The sequence below is a fragment of the Chaetura pelagica genome, unplaced genomic scaffold (assembly GCF_000747805.2).
Source record: "Chaetura pelagica isolate M959 unplaced genomic scaffold, ChaPel_1.0 scaffold92, whole genome shotgun sequence".
NCBI lineage: Eukaryota > Metazoa > Chordata > Aves > Apodiformes > Apodidae > Chaetura > Chaetura pelagica.
In genome coordinates this window covers 759,262-779,856 of record NW_009952404.1, presented here as the reverse complement: position 1 = coordinate 779,856, position 20,595 = coordinate 759,262, and the positions used below count along the sequence as shown (strand labels likewise).

Genomic DNA, 20,595 nt, shown 5'->3' with positions numbered 1-20,595 from the left:
GCCGTCCCTGCTAGGCGGCCGCGATGTCTGACAAGGAATTCATGTGGGCCCTCAAAAACGGAGACTTGGATGAGGTGAAGGATTATGTGGCCAAGGTAGGAAGTGGCGGCGGCGAGGGCCCGGAGTGGGCGAGGCGGCGCTGTGGGCAGGGGGGATGTGCTCGGAGTCTTCAAGGGCCTCCGTTCGGGGGTCGGCCGGATGAGGCCGGGGGATGGCAGGTACCGTGACCTGCTTGCGGCGAGCTGCTTGTGAGCTTCCCTCGGCAGTGAGGGTCCAGGCCGTCGGGCAGCCTTCCCCTCCCCCTGCTCTCAGTTGCTGTGCTTCCTCCTTCTCTCACCCACGTACTGCTCCTCTCCGCCCCCCTAGTCTACCCTAGTGTGTGCAGCTGAAGTTGGTACAGGTCAGTACTTGAAACTTCCTATATTGACAGACAGTATTCTAGTCCTGCCTTGCTGATCTTCTGTGTTTATGCATATGTGGGGCCTTGGTTTGGTTATCCTTCTTTTCTGTGCCTCAGGGCTCATGCTTAATAGGGTGATGCTAAGCTACCGGGTGTATTGAGGCTTAATTAATTAACCTTCTGTGAAGTGTTTTGATACCTAGTTAGGACAAGGGCTACAGCAGCAGCAGACACCTGTGTAGTGGGTGAAACGATTTAATGTATATTGTAGTATTTGGAGCCTGGATTCCATCCTCATTTGCTTACAGGTGTCAGTGAGGTTTGTGGGGAAAGTGCATGTATAGAAGGGCAAGACTTTGTTTCAGTGAACTTTACTGTTCAGGAATATCTGGAAACATCAGAGCAGAGCTTTACCTGTAATTTAGCTATAATTACTTAGTTTTCTGAACAAGTTACTGATTGTCTTTGGGAGCTCAATAAATGCTGACATATCTTGCTGTGGCGACTTAAGTTCATCCTAATCCAGTTGTCAACTTTGGTTGAAACTTACACTAACTTGTAGCACACTTGGCAAGAAGTGTCCCAAGTACTTCCAGCTGCTTTAGTACAAAGTCCAACAGCTTAGCCTGAGTATTTTTTTTCTGACAATTTCAGCTAAGCTACTGGACTTTGCATCAAAGTGTCTGTACGCTCACATGCTCTGCTCTGTCTGAAAAGTGCTAGAGCTAATCACTGAGAATAGTACAATTATCCCACATCAGCTGCTTGTTAATGGTCGTGTACCTGTGTTGGGTTAACAAAGTTGGATACTACATTGATGTGTCTTATTTCTTCTCAGCTTTGGATGCTTCCAGACTGTTTCAGCAGCAGATCTGGATTCTTACTACAGCTTTTATGGGAATTCCTTATAAGTCTAGAGAACTCCTGCACTTTAGTGATTAAGGATCCTTGTGTATCTGTTGCTTAGGCAAGAACTTTGGCAGTAACCATTTTGAGTCAGTTTATATCTACAAGATCACTGCAGTACTAGTTACAAAGTTTTTATTTTTTCAACCCTTCCTGGGTGGCACTGCAACTCATAGCAAATGGATTTGTGACTGCTCTCATTTGCTTCAGTGCAAAGTCAAATACTTAGTTCCATCTGCTGCTGAAAGAAGCTTGAGCCAGCCTGGGGTGATGTAGTCAAGAGGCTGAAGGACATCATCTAACTGACCTGCTGAAGTAGAAATCTTAAAAAGAGATACAATTGTAGTTAGATGATTACAGCAAAAGAAGCCTACAATCCTTGAACAATCCTATGTTTGGGAACTGCTTCTAATGTGGAAAGTGAATAAACCATGGGAATTCTTTTCTTATTTATGACCTAATCTTGTTCATTCTTTTCCCCCACTTGCAAATATGCTTTCTATCATCAGCTGCTAAGCGTCCTACTTTCCAGTAACACAAGTAGTCTAATGTTTTCTTTTCAGTCCATTATGTTTGCTTGACAGATTGCGGGCTAGTGAACTCTGAGCCTGGTTTCCTGTGGAAATAAAGCTTATATGAGCAAGTTTTGACTGATTCTCTTCATTATTAATGGTTTCTAATTTTTTTTGCTAATTTTTGGCAAGTTTTATAGGTGGTACCAGGTGGTTTTGTGAAACTAAATGAAGTAGAGGGAGGTACCTTCAAGGAAGAAAAGAGAGTACAAGAATGAGGTTGTGTTTTACTGCACAACAGGAAATATTCACTGAGGAAGGGCAAGAGCACTCTAAAAATCCTCTGACTGTAAGAGAAGCCTCAGTTGGAACTTCACATTCTTGGATCCTAAATTAATGAAATATGTGAGGGAAAATCATGCTTTGGTAGTTACAGTTCTCAGAAAAATATCTTTTCTGTGTTGCATGTTCTCTTTTGACTGTCTTCCTTATCAGTTATATGGCTTCTGCTCCCTTCTGCTTTCCTGTTCTAAGTATGATTTAATGTTCTGGAATTTTACTTATATAAACTTTGCAGTAGTAGAAATTTCCTCTCCCTGTAATGGAGGAGGCAGTCTTACATATCTTACAGTCTGCATCTTTGTAAAAGTGTTTTGTATCTGTCCAAAACCTTTTAGTTTTCAACTTAATTTGTTTAGTTTCTTTTTCTAGACTTTGTTTCCTCATTAGTTGATTTGAGACAATACAGCTTTTAGTGCTAATGTTGCAGTTTTGCTGTCAGTTACAAAATAAAGCACTTGACCTCTGATTTTGTGTCACATCTGAATGGCAGGACTTTGAAACGCTAACTAGATGACTAGAGCACTTTAAAAATACTAGTAAAAATGGTTGTCATCTGTGAGGCTCTGATAGTCATGGCTTTTCTTCACTGGTGTTTAATAAGTTGTGGAGGTTGTGTCTTTGGAGTCATTAGTAGCTCTTCTTTTCATGTGGGATTTGGTTAGTAGGTACCAAGGAGAAGGTAGCTTAATCTTAATATCTCTCAGATTTTTATTCAAACAGCAGGTGAAACTTAGTGTAAAGTGAAAAACTTTCTTAATGACATGGTTTATCCTGTTTAAGTAGTGAAAATATCTGCCACTTCAACAGCTCTTGGACAAAGAAAGGATACAGAGGCAGAGGGAAGTCTTTATTTGCATTTTATGTGTTTCTATATAAAGATGTCTTGCATTCTCTTGAAGGTGCTTTCTTCAGAAAGAATCTTTCTTAGAAACAGTAAGTCTGAGGACTAGCAATGAAACAGACAGATGGTAAATGATACTGCTTTGTCGCTTAGCAAAAGATGTCTTAGTTCTGCCAGTCTGTGCATTTGGAAAACATTGTTGGCTCCTACTTGATGAAAATGAGAGATTATTTGTATAGTTTGGGTAGTCCTGTAAGAATTATTTCCTTTTGTAAGAAACATCTTATTAGTCTCTCAATTTCTTTACTTGTATTTGTGTCAATTTTTTCTTTAATGTAAATACTAATTTCTACTGAAACACTGTAGTTTAGTGTGTTATGCTAGCAGTTAAGTATGGTGTCATCTATTTTTATGATGACCAGGTTAAAAAGTAGGTTTTAGTGTATAGTTTCTTTGTCTTCCTTTTGAGTATAGCCAGTATATGTTGGCTTCAGAGTTATTTTTGCAGGAATTAAAGGAATTCTACACTCTTCCTACATACATCCACTCAAATTTTTAAAATTCCACAAGAGAGCAGAAGCTTTCATAGGAACAGATGAAACAAATGTGCTATTAAATGGGTGAGGAGGACCCATGCAGATCAGAGAAATTTTCTTCCCTGCAGGAAGGGAGCAGGGGTTTAAAAAGTACTAGTTAGAAAAAGGGTAGGGTATATGAAGTCTATAGACTTTCTTAATGAGAATGGTGTTTGCTCTTTTTCCTTTTTTTGTCTTCCCCAGTAGAATGAGATAAGCTGTACAAGTGCTTAAAAATATTTCTCTGTCAACATGTAATATTTCCAGTCAGCAGTAGATTTCTCAGGTTAAGTAATTCCAATTCTAGGCACAAAGTTTATGACAAGATAAACTGGGATTTATAAGAAAGAGGTTACAATAAGTGTTTGTTCTAGATTAATTTCATCTCCCATAGCTTAACTGAGAATTCTTCACTTCATGAACTGCTGTAATCCCTTATGTCATTGCTTCCTAAACATACTACTGCTTATAGTTACGCTTGCTAAATCAACTAACCTAGTGCTATAATCAGGTCAATCAAATTGGAAGCACCAGAATTTTATTGCTGAGAGGGCTGGAAGGTTGAAGTGATGGTAAGCTGTGAAAAAAGTGTTCCTAGAAAGTATGTATATGCTATGCTTGCCTAGTAGGCATTTCTGGTGTGGAGCTTGTCTTTAAACAACAAAACAAACAAAAACGAATCCCTGGGGGACCTTCAGCAACTCAGCTGGAAAACAGCAACCTCTTAGATGTCCTTCACAAAATTGTGATGCTACCTACAGTCTTAGAATTTTTTGGGATATAATGATATTTGAATATATTTTTTTAGAAATGAGGAAAGCTTCTGCAAAACTAACTGTAGAAACCAGAACAAAACCATTTTTAGAAATACCTTTTAAAAAGTAGTTAAGGTCTGAGTGTCATGAAAAAGAGACTTAAATATGTCTGCCAGAAGAGTTATTAAAATGAAGAAATAAATACCTTTTACCTTTTAACTTTAGAAAGGCAACATCTATTATTCTGAGTGTCTCTTGAAATTATTTTTGCTCTTTCAGGAGCAAACTAAATGAAAATTAGCACTTAAATGGCCATTATATATGGCCATTGGATTACTTGAGTTACAGATTAACCTTAGCATGGGTACATTGAAGTTCACCTTGTCTCACTACGTTGAATGGTGAAGTACACTTTATTACGACTACATTGATAGCTGTATTGCCTGTGGTTTGGAAGCAGTTTTTTTGCTCCTAAGTGTCAGGAAGCCTCAAAGCTTGGCTGGGTTACAGCGCAGTGTGAGTATACTTCAGTAGTTTGTCAAGGAGCATATAAGGGCTAGCACTGACCTGGCAGCTGCTGGACTGAGTTTATCCCCTTTGGAGCCTCTTGGATATTTCTTTACTGTAACTACACAATGTTATGCTGAATCCTGTACTATGTGGGTTTTTCTTTATATGGAATACTCTAGGCCTTCTGTTCTTTTCCTTTTGCTTACTGTTGAGCATGCTGGAGTTAAAGATACAACTTTGTTTTGATGCTTAGTTCTACTTAAGTTTAATGTTCATTCCACATTTTGTAAATTTGATCATGTTGGCCTAAACCTTAATTTTATTAAACCAGACAATAGCTTGCTCCTGTAATCTGCTGCTGAAGATTTCATATTTGTTGTAGAGTTACTCCTAACTAAAATGCTGCAAATGTACTAGAAAAGTTCAGAAGAGCACAGGATTGCAACTACATTTTAGTAGGAGGTACAATATGACATGTGAGATTGATGAAAAAAACTTATTCAGGATGCTAATTTCCCCAGTCTAATTCAGAAGAGTCTGAGGAAATGCTCACAAATATTATTAGGCTGTGCTGCCATTCAGAGAGACTTAGGCTGGAGAGTTGGGCGGGGAGAAACCTGATGAAGTTCAACAAGGGGAAGTGTAGAGTTCTGCATTTGGGGAAGAGAAACACCGTGCACCAGTACAGGTTGGGGGCTGACTTGCTGGAGAGCAGTGTAGGAGAAAGGGACCTGGGGGTCTTAGTGGACAGGAGGATGACCATGAGCCAGCAATGTGCCCTTGTGGCCAAGAAGGCCAATGGCATCCTGGGGTGCTTTAGAAAGGGTGTGGTTAGTCGGTCAAGAGAGGTTCTCCTCCCCCTCTATTCTGCATTGGTGAGGCCGCATCTGGAGTATTGTGTCCAGTTCTGGGCCCCACAGTTCAAGAAGGACAGGGATCTGCTTGAAAGAGTCTGACGCAGAGCTACAAAGATGATTAAGGGAGCAGAACATCTCCCTTATGAGGAAAGGCTGAGGGAGCTGGGTCTCTTTAGCTTGGAGAAAAGGAGACTGAGAGGTGACCTCATCAATGTTTACAAATATGTAAGGGGTGAGTGTCAGGGAGATGGACTTAGGTTTTTCTCAGTGATGACCAGTGATAGGACAAGGGGTAATAGGAGCAAATTGGAGCATAGGAGGTTCAAGGTGAATATCCAAACATTTTTTTTTACTGTGAGAGTGACAGAGCCCTGGAACAGGCTGCCTGTGATTCTGTGATTCTGTGATTCTGTGATTCTGTGATTCTGTGATTCTGTGATTCTGTGATTCTGTGATTCTGTGATTCTGTGATTCTGTGATTCTGTGATTCTGTGATTCTGTGATTCTGTGATTCTGTGATTCTGTGATTCTGTGATTCTGTGATTCTGTGATTCTGTGATTCTGTGATTCTGTGATTCTGTGATTCTGTGATTCTGTGATTCTGTGATTCTGTGATTCTGTGATTCTGTGATTCTGTGATTCTGTGATTCTGTGATTCTGTGATTCTGTGATTCTGTGATTCTGTGATTCTGTGATTCTGTGATTCTGTGATTCTGTGATTCTGTGATTCTGTGATTCTGTGATTCTGTGATTCTGTGATTCTGTGATTCTGTGATTCTGTGATTCTGTGATTCTGTGATTCTGTGATTCTGTGATTCTGTGATTCTGTGATTCTGTGATTCTGTGATTCTGTGATTCTGTGATTCTGTGATTCTGTGATTCTGTGATTCTGTGATTCTGTGATTCTGTGATTCTGTGATTCTGTGATTCTGTGATTCTGTGATTCTGTGATTCTGTGATTCTGTGATTCTGTGATTGATTCTGTGATTCTGTGATTCTGTGATTCTGTGATTCTGTGATTCTGTGATTCTAGTAGTTTGTAGGAACAGCATGGATTAATAAACTTGCCTGTAAACCTAGTATTGTGGCAGAAGGTATGACTTGCTGACTGAACGAACATCCCAGAATTCTCAAATCTGTTTGTTTTGTGAAGGTATAGATATAACTGTGGTACAGTTTTAATCTGAAATATAAGTGGAGTTCATGATAATGCAGGTCACAAATCTAGAACTGCTAACTGTACCAGTATCTTTCTGAGTTGTTGATGTGAGGCCTGTGATAATGTTGTTCTTTCGGTTGGCTTCAGTGCTCTGAAACTGTGACTTTAAGAGATCCTAAGTAGGTTGCCTAAGTATGTGACTCGTGTTTGACTTTTTTACACTTAACTAAAAAATTAAGACTGTTTCTCTTTAGGCTGTTCTTATCATACTGCTTTGTCCTGTGTCTAAATGGTGTTTGCTGCAAAAAACAGAGTGATCAAAATTGGATTCTAATGAGGCACTGAATTTTTTGTTGCTGAAAGTTTTGCTAATACATTCTATTCCCTAAATTAAAAGTGAATGTAGTGTCTGCTGTGAATATATTTTGTTTTGTCTGAGTTTGTGATCTTCCACATATGATTTACTAAGTATGACAGTATGAAGCTAGGAGTAGGTTATGAATAACAACTAGAGAATTTGATGGTGTGAGGAAAATATTTATTTCTAAAGCTGCTCCTTTTCTTCCCACCCTCCCTTATTCTAACCTCAGTTTTCCTTTTTGTATCAGTTTTATTTTTACTAAATCCTTGTTTTTCAAGCCTAGCTTGTTTTCTAATTCAGTTAATTTAGATTTCAACACGAGGGCATATAGAAGATGAGTGGCTTGTATTCGGCCTCCATTTGGGATAATATGTGGAAAGTTTTGTTAGTTGTGTAGGTTATGCATTGACTGTTGACTTGAGTGCCCTGCAGTTTGTGAGTCACACAGGTCACCTAAGTAAAAATAATGAATTAATAGATCTTGCAGCAGTTTCAAAATGCATAATTAGAAATCACCTGAGCAGGTCACAATAGACCAAATGAGTTCTGTATAGTTATTCTGAAGTATATGCTCAGCTATTAAAGTATCTGGACTTAAAGGTCAAATATTCCACCCAAGTTCAAGTAGAACATAATGGACTAAGAAATTCTCAAGAATTTTTATGAGACTGAAGGGCACTTAAAAGGTGTAGATGCAAGGTTGCAAGTGAAAATTTAGGAAAGATACAGAAAACCAGGGCATGTATAGAGTTGTATTGCTCAAGTAGTTTATTTTTTTTTTATATGCATCCCAGCAGTATTCTTAGGGTTTTTTTATTACCTTTTTGTGCTTGTTTGGTCTTCTGAATATGCATCCAGACAAAAGTGTGGACAAAGTTTGTTCTTTGTATATAGTTCTCACACTTCTGAAGTTGAAGGCTTGTATTAAGTTATTAATAATTTTACTTCCTTCTCTAGCAAAAGCTTCACTGTGAATGTTTTATTTACCAGCCAGTACATTTGTATGGAAAGCTGCAGTTGACATTTGTATAGATAGGTCTCTTTTTACTAGGACAAAAGCATTAACTGGAATTAATAACTGACCAGTCCATTATGTAACAATTGTTTTTCTTACTGGCTGCACTGTCAGCAGTTTTGAATAATTAGATGTTTTTCTGCTTTAGCTCATTATGAGGAGAGCTAGTTACAAATTGCAGCTCATATTTAAAATAATTTTATTTTTTTATTAGATACTGGATATGCTATTGACTCTTTTTACTGCAGATTGGTGCTAAAGCCGCCAATGGCAAATTATGCAATCACATGCCAAAGATGGGGAGGGAAACAGTAGTTTCCTTTAAATGTTTAAGGGACTAATATCTGTGGTGCACTCTCAAGCAGTGAAGATCTATAGCTCTCTGACTTGGAAACCAATCAACATCAATAAGTCCCATTGAATAAGTTACAGTTTGTGTATTCATTCTGTATGACTGAAATGTACTTGTCCGTGTTTCGGTTTTTTGGTGGTTTGTGTTTGTTGTTTGGGTGTTGTTGTTGTATTTGGTTTTGTTTGTTTTTTAATACAGAAAAAAACCCAGCAAATAACTTGATGTTATCCTGAAAGCAGTTGAAATCCTGAGAAGAGAGAAAAAGTTTTAAAAAGGAGTTGTAAACACATAATGTACATGACTATGGCTTTGAAGTAGCTCAGGGAACTTGGATTTTGGGGCTTTTTTAGCAGTTTGCCTGATTTTATGGTCTTTACTAGTCTTCTGCATGCAATGAAATTCTGTAGTTCAGTACAGATACATAATATGCCAAGGGTTATTGCATTTCTCCAAAGAAAGAATTTTTATATCTTTCTTGCTGCAACAGGAATAAGAGTATTGTCCAGATTTTTGTCTTTGCTTGTATACCTTGTTGCTTTCCTCACTGGTTTAAAGGCCAAAAGGGAAAGGGTGAATTAATTTTACTTAGCCTTCAGCTACACTTTGAAAATCAAATAGAGTAAATGCATGCAATGGCTAATAGGCTGAACAGACCAAAACATCACTACAAAGGTATTCTGGAGATTTGCCTGTTATACTTCCAGCCAAAGTTCAAAGAATATTCTAAAGCGTGTCTAATTATGGAGTCGGTTTATAAAACAAAATTGTGCTCTCAAAGTGTCTTATGAGCTAAGATCAAATCTTGATAATTATTGTTGAATGACTTATACTTTCCCTCCTCAAACTCCAGTAATTTATGAACTTGCTTTTCAACACACTTGGGGCCTATAAATTAGTGATTAGCTTCAAGGAGGAAAGATGAGCTGGAAAGCCATTTGAGACAAAAGATAGAGAGAGCTGTCCACAGAACTGTTACCATCAAAATTGTTACCATCAATGTATCTCTTCTGAACTGATTTGCTACTGATGCTATGAATGCAAGTACCATAGGTAATGTTTAAAGAAGGACTTTTTTTGTTCAAAAATGCCTCCAATACTTGATTCAGGCAGTGCAATTGGGAGGAGGAGGAGGTGGTTTCAAGTCCTCATATGTAAAGAGATAGGTCAGGAGAGTACCTGTGAGATGAGGTTTGTGTTTCTGTGTATGCCCTGTATAAAAAAAATAAAATTGCAGGATCCTTTGTATTCAAGTGAGGTATCTGGAATAATCTTTATTTCTTGAATTGCTGAGTTTTCAATAACTTAAATAATATTATTAGTTCTTCCTTTGTTAAGGGAATGACTATTTAGCATGGTTTAAAAAAAAATAATAATTGAATTTAGCCTGTAATAAGGCATTGTCTGCTACTTAAATTTATCTTGGAGATAGTAACTCAATAGTAAATACATTTCATTTTGAAGTATGTCCCTTTAATTAGAGTATAACATGAAATAGTCTTTAGTCCAGTTCTTGTGACAAACTTGTAGACTGTTAGTAAACCATTTTTCAGTAGTAATTCCTGGTGAAATATGGAAAAAATACTCAACTTTTGTAGATTAATTATTTAAATATTATCAGTATTGGTAAGTTTTAATGGAAGGATTGCAGTGCAACTGAATAATCCAAATGTATATAATTGGCTTAGAGAGACATTCTATGGATGATGTGTGTGTTTTTAAAGTATATGCTGCTTAGAAAGCAAGATCTATAGGTTTAAAAGCAGCTGTTCTGATGAAGTTTTTTACTTCCACTTTTTTTTTGTTATTCTAATAATCAGCTGCTTCAGCATGTCAACAAAGATCTGCATTGAGAAACAAAACTTCTGTACTGCTTTTGGTATTTCATATATTTTTATACGTTACTGTGTAAAGAAAATGTAGACTCAATGTGCACAGGAAAATCATGCCTGTTAATCTTATATGAAAACTTCTTTAGAAGCTAAGCTTCATTGTTTTGTGTTTGACAAAATATTTGATCTTGCCTAGGACATATCCTTTGTTCAGACTCTGAAGAAGTAAGTTATAATTACGATGCTAAGTCCCAAATGTAATATTTAAATTCAGTGGGTTTTTTTAAACTGTAGCAGTACTTTTTGGAAGATATACTCGTCTTCCTGGTTATTGTTTCATATCTTCATGACGGAATACAACCTTAATTTTGAGAACTTCTGTTTATTATTTTGTGGGGGCTTTGTTTTGTTGGGTTTTTGGGCCTTATTTGTTGTTTTTTTTTAGATCACACACAGATGTCAATATATCAAGCTAGCATAAACTGAAATTGAAACCCAGTATGCTGGCACCTACTGTTCTCCTAGAAGGAAAACAGTCACTTCCTGTGAGTTCTTTGGACAACATGTACTGAGGATTTTAATTCAGATGTTGATGTTTGGGCTCTTATAGTAAGTGAAAATGCTTTAATTCAGAGCTAGTAACCAAATGTAGATTGGATGCTAGTGGCTTTTATTCTTTGTTCAGCTGGTTAACTTTTGGAGAAATGATCTTATGCTGGAAATAGTCTGAAACCTATTACTAAACTTTGAATTGCTTAATCCCTGAACTTAGTATTTTACTCTAATACAAACTTAGTGGCACTAAGGAATTGAATCATGGTACACTGTATTTTTCTGTCCAAACTTGCTTTCAGAATTCCATGAGTAGATGGTCTGATATGTTAAGCTTGAGTTTGTATGAAACTACATGAACAGGTGTTTTGTAGGAAATTTTTCTATTTTGATAATGTCATCTGTTGTTTGTCTGCTAATGATGTAGTACTGAATAACTGAGACCTCATCTGATTTCTGGTCTAAGTATGGTTAATGTCTGCTCTTTAGCAATCATCTGGCACCCATCTGGTATTTTCTGCTTAGTATACCATTACAGAGGGTGTCATCCGAATCAGATAAAAATGCAGCAGTGCTAAAACATGGAGTCTGACCAATCACTTCTGGAGAAAAAAACCCCTTTTGCACCAGCTCAGTGTTGTCTGTGAAAATGGATGCTGTGCTGTGTTCAATGGATGCAGTACTTACAGCATTTCTTTATAATAAACATTAGTTTTTCATCATGTTAAGGTATACAGGTCTACAGATTTGGCTAAGTGTCCTGAAGGATAAGTGGTTAAATGTTGGGGTTTTTTTCAGTTGTGCACCCTATGTCATATCTGATAGACAAGCCCTGGTGCTATAACTGAAGCTTTTCATCTTCAATTTTGGATTCTTACAATTCTTTTAAGCAGAGGTAGCTTAGAAAGTGTGTATGATCATTGGCTGTTTTAGTTCGTGATCTGGAATATTAACACATTAACTCATCAATTACAGTAGTATTCTGGACAGAGAGTCTCTTTTTTAGAAGTTAAAATACCTTTGTCTGCAACAGCTTATTCAGTCAGAACTAGTTGTTGCCATTACTCTGAGCTGTTGCTTAAGTGAGAGGCAAGTGCTTTTGGACAAACTTTTAAATAGACATCTATAAGAGCTAAGAGAAGCTGTAAAACATTATTTCATTCCTGTTTCATCCCTTACTAATGCAAATAGTGGCTTCCAATATTTCTCACTCAAGTCTCAGACAGTTAAAGATTTGGGGGAGGAGAAAATAACTGTTTTCTATAGTATATGTATTTGAGCTCTCTGAAGCTGGGATTCTAGCACAAGTTTCTAGAAGCTGTAACTAGGAAACACTAGGTTCATTGCTGTTCTACAGAACAACTCGTGTATCAGGTTTGTTTGTCTAAAAATGCTGATACAACAACTGAAGCACAGATGGCTCAGTAGTTCAGTTTATTTAGCAGTTTTTTTCTGGAATTACATTCTTTTCACTGAGACAAAGGACCTCAGTTTGCATTTGATTATGGTCGATAAGCTAGATACTATTTACCTACAAACAAAACCTGAAAAGTATGCTTCAACCTTTTTGTTAGCTTAAGTCAAAATAAGTGTAGGGGTGCTTATAAGAACTTTTCAGGTTCTTTAAGTAACATATCACAATAGACAAAATTCACCACTGGGTTCACAATTTTTCTAACTTTGTTAGAAAATACTGGTGTTATAATTAGCAGTTGAGGCTTCTATAAAAACAGAGAAGTGTGAAGTAGGTTCCTGTTTTAAACATACATACCATCCAGGAGGACCTTGACAGGTTTGAGAGATGGGCCCATGCCAACTTCATGAAGTTCAGCAAGGTCCTGCACCTGGGTTGGGGCAAATCAAAGGACAAATATAGGTTGGCTGGAGAATAGATTGAGAGCAGCCATTAGGAAAAATATTTGGGAGTGTTGATTGATGAGAAGCATGCCATGAGCAAGCAATGTATGCTTGCAGCCCGGAAAGTCAACCATGTCCTGGGATGCATCAAAAGAAGCATGGCCACCAGTTCAAGGGAGGTGATTCTCCCCTTCTACTATGCTCTTGTGAGACCCCACCCTGGAGTACTGCGTCCAGTCCTAGAGCCCTCAACACAAGGAGGACATAGAGCTGTTGGATTTTGTCCAGAGGAGGGCCACAAAGATGAGCAGAGGGCTAGAGCATCTCTCCTGCAAGGACAGTCTTGAGAGAATTTGGGCTATTCATCCTGAAGAAGAGAAGGCTCCAGGGAGACCTTTTAGTGGCCTTCCAGTACCTTAAGGGGCGGCCTACAGGAGAGCTGGGGACAGGCTTTTTTACAAGGGCTTGTGGTGATAGAACAAGGGGTAATGGCTTTAAACTAGAGGAAGATAGATTTATATGAGATATTAGGAAGAAACATTGGAAGAGACACTGGTAGAGGTTGCCTGGAGGAGTTGTGGCTGCCCCTTTCCTGGAAGTATTCAAGGTCAGGTTGGATGGGGTTCTGAGCAACCTGTCCATGCAGGGGGATTGGACTTAGATGATCTTTAGGATCCCTTCCAACACAAAACATTCTGTGATTCTGTGTTCTGTATCTCTCTGCTCTAGTTGTAGAACTTCCTGCAAAATGCCAACTGGAGAGATCTTACAATCATTAGAAAATACATTGGTCCGGGTCTTTTAGAGGGAATGTTATGTTGAAGTTCTTTAAGTAGCCTTTTTTCAACTTTTTAAATGCTGAAGCTCAGGTGGAGCAAGGCTAGATGTGGGTCCAGAATAGCAAGGAAAACTGTAGCTTCTTCCACAGAGTTCTAACTTTCTGTATTCAAGAAGTTCCCTTCTCAACATGTTAACCTGATTTTGCTTTTTGATCATCTACAGGATTTCTTGTGAATGTTTTTGCTATTTCTGTTTGTTTCAGTAAGTCATGATAGGAGGAAGGTGTAAAGACAGCTTGTCCTAAATATTCCTCAAAGCATACAGGGTAGAAAGAAGACAGCTGGGAGAAAGTTCCTCATTGCTATAGGTTATGAAATACAGAGAACAGGGAATAAAAAACCTGCCAGTGTCAAAAAGGTGTTATTAAATGTCTCCTACCAGGAAAATAAAGTTAAAACAGTAGAAGGGCTTAGATAGTGGGGTTGCTCTCAGCCATTAAACAAAACAAAAAACTTCTGGATCTTCTGAAATTGTCTATGTGGAGAGTAATATCCCATCCCATAAACCTGTGTCATTGGCTTCTGTGTTATTGACCACAGACAGCTATGGTCCACTCAGCCTGCAGCTGGAAAACTACTGGAATGGTCAGAATTTGCTGAACCACTGAGCAACAGTAGCAGCAGTAGTTTCTCTGTGGCAGACTGAATGAAGCAGTTATCTTAATTTATATAGTGGACTGAAAGTAAATAATTCTTGAAAACATAAAGATTTAAGTGAAAACTGGGATCCAGCACAAAATTATTGCAGTTAGCATGGGAAACTGCCTCTTAGCAGTTAAAATTGGTTGACTTCTCAGCTTTGGCAGGATATTACTGCCGATTTTTAACTGATGAAGTCTGCTTCAAAATCATAAGCAATTCACAAATTACAACACTTAATCTTTTTCCTTCCCTTTCTGCTCTTTGGACTTAACCCACCCTTTGAGTTGCTAGTTCCTTCACTGTGTTCCACTCTTGCTCTTAGGTTGAATAGTGACCAGGGGCAACAGGGTAGTTTTTCTTGTGAATCAGAAGATAGAGACAAGAAAATTTGAGACTCAGTATTCTTGCTGATCAGAATATATATATAAAACTGTTACTTTTCACTAGGCCTTCTGCATTTTTTGCTGGGTAGTTTTTTAACACATCAGGTTGAGTGTGGACTTTTACTTTTATCTGCTGTTCTGGTACTTCTGAAGTATCATATGTCAAGAGGTTTTTTCCTCTTACAGGAAAAAAAGATGTACAAAAGTACACTGCACTGACTTGTGTTACAAACTGTTCATTTGAATTGTTCTTGTTTATAATTAATAAAAATGGCATACTAGTCTAGTGTTATGATGAAATACACAGAAACTTGAAAACATTTTTCCCTCGTCTAAAGTACTAGACTAGTGATTCAATTCAGGTTTGTAGTAAGACAGCAGATGGGAGGGTATGTCTGCTGTAGCAATTTAAAACTGAGTCATTTTCAGTAATGAATGCAGATAATTAACCTCTCTGCTCAACCCTGCAGAAGCTGCTTCAGGGTAATGCTCCATTTCAGTTACTGTTCAGGGAGCTATAAGGCCTGTCAATCTGACCTTGGTGCCAGGAAAGGTTATAGAGCAGATCATCTTGAATGCCATCACATGGCACACGCAGGATAACGAGGCAGTCCGGCCCAGTCAGCATGGGTTTATAAAAGGTAGGTCCTGCTTGACTAACCTGGTGTCCTTCTGTGACAAGGTGACCCACTTAGTGGATGAGGGAAAGGCGATGGATGTTGTCTACCTATATACTGTAAAGCCTGTGACACCATGTTCCCACAGCATTTTCTTGGAGAAACTGGCTTCTCACGGCTTGGGCTGGTGTATACATCACTGGGTAAAAAAACTGTATGGTTGGCTGAGCCCAAAGAGTTGTGGTGAATTGAGTCAAATTTAGTTAGCAGCCAGTCACAAATGGTGCTCTCCAAAGCTCAGTACTAGGGCCAGTTATCTTTAATGTCTTATCTGGAGAGGGGATTAAATGCACCCTCAGTAAGTTTGCAGATGACACCAAGCTGGGTGACAGTGTTGATCTGCTTGAGAGTAGGAAAAGTTTGCAGAGGGATCTGGATAGGCTGAATCCATGCCATGGGACAAAGCTGTTGTCCCATAAATTGTATGGAGATGCAACAAGGCCAAGTGTCTGGTCTGGGCTGCAACAACCCCAGGCAACACTACAGGCTTGTAGAAGAGAGACTGGAAAGCTGCCTGGGGGAAAAGGACCTAGAGGTGTTGATCAATAGCTGACTAGAAATGGGCAAGAAGTATGACCAGGTGGCCAAGAAAACCAACAGCGTCCTGGCTTTTATCAGAAATAGTTTGGCTGGCAGAACTAGGTGGGTGATTGTTCCCCCTGTACTTGGCACTGGTGAGACCACACCTTGAATATGGTGTTCAGTTTTGGGCCCCTAACTACAAGGAAGACATTTGGGTTCTGGAGCATGTCCAAAGAAAGGCAGCAAAGCTGATGAGCAGTCTAGAACACAAGTCCTGTGAGGGGTGGCTAAAGGAAGTGGGGTTGTTCAGCCTGAAGAAAAGGAGGCTGAGGGAAGACTTTATCACTATGACTACTTGGAAGGAGGTTGTATTGAGGCGGGTGTTGGCCTCTTCTCCCAAGTAAAAAGTGATAGAACAAGAGGAAGACAAAGATGCTTGCAAATCCAACTTTGAGTTAAGGTTAGCAATATCTGAATCTGCTCTTTGGCAGTCATTAGGTGAGAACTAGGGTTATAGAATGAAAGGTGTATGGAAACACTCCAGAAACTGAGGAGGATAAAAGCACTCTCCATCAGGTCATATGAGCAATCTGAGCTGTCTGCACGTAACCCGAAGGAATGTTTGAATAGTAAGAAAATTTCAATAATAGGAAAATTAAGATAGTAGCTTTCAGTGGTAAACCTCAGCTTAGTTTTTTGTAAAGTAAAACATGCAAAAGTAAAACATGAGAGCTTTTTTGTGTTTGCACTTATAGCATTCAGTTTTAGTGTTTCTTGAATCTTTAAAGAAAGTTAATTGAAAACGAGGGTATTTAAGGCTCAAGTTCTGTGCTTAAGCACATTGGTGGGAGAAGAATTCAGGGCAGGTGAGCTATAAAAGTCTGTTTCTATGATGAGAGATCAGATTGCCTTTTTTGGTACTATTTGAATATAGATGAGATGATAACTGCAGCCCAGCTAAAAGTGAAGAAGCTTAAGATGGTTCAAGGGCTTCTCTTTGCATTCTGGGACTTAGCCATGACAGTATGAGAAATGTTGAGAATGCTTTTCAAGGCTGTTACTTGAACCATACAACTTACGTCACTGGTCACATATTTTGAGGAATCTGTAACCAATGCACAGAGTTCCACAGAAGGTGAAAGCAAAATGGTCCACTGGAAGGAATGTAGAAACATTGCACAAATGTGTGCAGGGATGGAACTATTATAGCCACAGTTCAGTTGAAGTTGAAACTAACAAGGAATCTGGAGGGTCATAGAAGGGGCTAAAGTATTGATAGTAAAAAGGAGGCAAAGGAAGATCTGGACCCTACTGCTTTATGGAGCAGAAGACCTAGTGATAAAATATGTAACAGTTTTTTGGTCTTTTATTAATAAGACCTTCCAGATCCCTGCACCTATTAAGAGAATTTTTGGTAACGAGGCACTATCCATAGTGGGGGAAGAATGAGTTAATGAATTACTTAAACAGGCTGGATATACATCAATCCATGGGAATCAGTTGGGATGCATCTGAGGGTACTAACAGACCTATCTGATGTCTTTATGATATGGATATGTCGATTTCAAAAGGCTGTAGTAGCAGAGGGAATGTTTATGATGAATCTGAGAAAGCAAATATGACACTCATATTCAAGACTGGTGAGAAAGAAGATCTGGAGAGCTGTAGGTAGGTCAGCTTAGCCTTAGTCTCTGGGAAGAGTGTGGAGCAAATCCTCCTTTTCCTATAACCCATTTAATAAGACCTTTTCTGTACAGCCACAGTGAGACACCATGTAAAAGTTTGTGGTATATGGACTGGATAAGTGGACTGCAAGGTTGGTGGAAGACTGGCCCAAGTGTTGGATCTCAAAGGGCTGTGATGGGCAATGTCACTTCTAAGTGGTGTCTGGTTACCTGAGGAGTCGATCAGGGGTTGATATTGGTAGTATTGTTTAACATCTTTATTGCTGACCTAAACCAGTCAGGACAATAGGATAGAAAGAAGTAAACCCGTGCACCTATACAAGCTGGTGAATGATTGGCTTGGCAGGAACTTTGTAGAAAAGGGCCTTAGAATCCTGGTGGACATCAGGCTGTATATGAGTGTGCCCTTGCATTAGTGAAGGTCAGAAGCATACTGAGCCATATTAGGAAGAACACGGCCAGCATGTTAAGATATTTTTTTTCCTTATGACTTCTGAGACTGTGTTTGAATACTGTGTCCAGTTCTGGGCATCCTACTACGATAAAGGCATTTATATACTGTAACATGATCACAGTCAAGAGTTTAGGGGCCATCAGTGTTGCTGAGGACATACAAAGAGAGGCTGTTAGAATTGTGGTGGGTTTGTTGTTAGTTGTTATTTGGGGTTTTTTTTGCTTGAGGAAGAGAAGGGGAGATTTTACTGTTATCTTTTTGTACCAAGGTCAGCATGTAGAGAAGGTTGCTTAGTTACGAAGTGAAGGTGTAAGAGTTAACAGTTCCCATTTGAATCTAAGAAATTCCAGTTAGATAGAAAAATACTTCTCTGTGAGGATTTTCAATCTGTGGGAAGTTCTGCCTAGAGAATTTGTAGAATCCTCTGTCCTCAGAGGTGTGTGGAACTTGGCTGGGCAATGTTATGAGCAGTCTGATCAGATTGAATCTAATTCTAATTCTAGATAACCTCCAGAATTCTCTTTCAGCCTTAAATAGTCTGTGATTTCATGAGTCAGTAAACTCACAAGCTTGTGGAATTAAACTGTCCTTGTATTTTTAGATTATTAGTCAGGTCTCAGGAAGTGTGGTATTTGAGTTTCCTCTCATTACTGCCAGTGTTTATGATCCATGGATTAGTTTAGCATCATCTTATGTTTTTACTGTTACAGCAAGTGGAATAAGGGCTGAAGATTTTCTTTGACTTAGAATATTCTCAACCTCAAAATTATTTTAGAAACTGTAGAATTATTGACCTTGAAGAATAAAACTATGTAGAAAATGGGGGGGCAGATTGCAGTTGTTTATTATGCTGTATTGTTTTTAAGAATTCTCAATCAAGGTGTTGTGGGTTTTTTTTGCAGTTCTAGAGAGGTAACTTTTGGGTAAGATAAACCCCAGAGCTGAAATATGACAGCAGTAAACAGTTCAAAAGTCTGTGAGTGTACAGGAGACACAAACACAGGTTGCACAGTGAACTTTGGCTTAAATATTTAAAATAGTCATTTTGAAAATACAAGTAGAATTTAGCTAGCTAAATCTATTTTTATCTTCAGAGTACTTATATGTTGTTGGTTGTCTTTTTTTTTTTTAAATCTAAAGATTAGTGAATCTGGGAAAAGTTATACTGGATTTAAGAGATGTGAGCTGATTCAAAGTTTGAGTAAAGAAAGAAGAATATTAGAGGAAGATTAATATACTTTAGTTCATCCACACCACCCCCCTGCTAGCCTCCACATCCCTATTGTGAAAGTGCAAGATTTTCTGTTCAACATCATTTGAGTATATGAGTAATTTTTTTCAAGGTGTGGTTTGTTCAAGCTTGAGCTCATTTCCTAATACTGAGGAACGCACTGCTCTGAAGTGATTCATAAGTTTAGGTTACCAATGTTCCACTTAAAAACATAAAACTTACTCTTTCAGGCAATGAATTAGGTGTAAAAAAAAAAATAATAAAAAATTAGCTTTTCACTCTGTAGATACCAATATAATTTCTATTATGGTACAATATGTCTTCAGATTGTAGCCAACAGCATAAATTAGTTAACTCCTGTCAGTTTCATTTTAGAAGGTTAAAATTAGAACACCTGACCATGGTATCTGCAATCAGAGGAAGATCTCTGGATTCAGAGTATCACAATGTAAGATAGATTTTTACAATTCAGTTACACCTCCGTTTTTGTTATTTGGTAGATCAAAACTTACCTAGCTACCTACTAGAATTTTTCTTTTCTTAAAAGATGTCTCATGAAGATGAACACAGAAAACAAATACTACACTGAATTTCACCTGTTCATTTTCAAATGCTTCTTCTGGCATAAAATCCCAGGAGGATTTTTTGTTGTTGTTATCCCATGCACTTTGAAGTGAAGAACATTGCTAGCATTACATAAGGGAGTATTACACATATGATCTTTCTGATAGGATCACATGTGCTGGCCATGTGCTGTGATGTGGCAAAGAAACAAAAAGGCACAGCATCTATTTTTTTTTAAATTATTTTTTCTTTCAACCACATTTACCTGTTGTTCCTATACCTGAGTAACATAAATGCCCTAAACCTGAGGCACTACTGCTTTCAACTAGTGGAATTTTTAACGTCTTTTGCTATAGATCTGTACAGTGAGACTAATTGGAAATACATATGATGAACTGCCTCACTTAATGTCTTTTGTTGAATTTTTTAAAAACAAATACTCTGATATCTGATACTCTGAGAATGGCCATCCTTTGTATGCAGGAGATGGAAGTAATGCAACAAACTGTACAGTGACTTGATCTCTTTCCAGAATAATAGAGAAAGGAATTACCCAGTAGTGTAGCTCCTTTTAAGATACTTCTCTGCACCCAGAAGACTTCCAATCACATGGAATCTGGTTTTCTTCATGAAATTTGGAATGAAAGGGGTGTGTGAAATGGGGAGATGAACTTATTTCTGCATGGTAGGATAAGTACAGATGGGATATGAAGTTGTTTCTAAATCTGAAAGAACATTTTAATGCCATCAGTATTACAGATACTGCTCTACTAAT

General features: G+C 38.3%; 1 protein-coding gene across 1 annotated transcript in view; it reads left to right on the top strand.

Moving 5' to 3' along the window:
* The first annotated feature begins 2 nt into the window (after positions 1-2).
* Positions 3-20,595, top strand: part of MTPN (myotrophin) — a 37,170-nt gene continuing 16,577 nt past the window's right edge. The window contains exon 1 of the mRNA XM_010008200.1: positions 3-95. Within this exon, the coding sequence (XP_010006502.1) occupies positions 24-95 (72 nt within the window). The 5' untranslated portion in view covers positions 3-23. The remainder of the gene's footprint in view (positions 96-20,595) is intronic.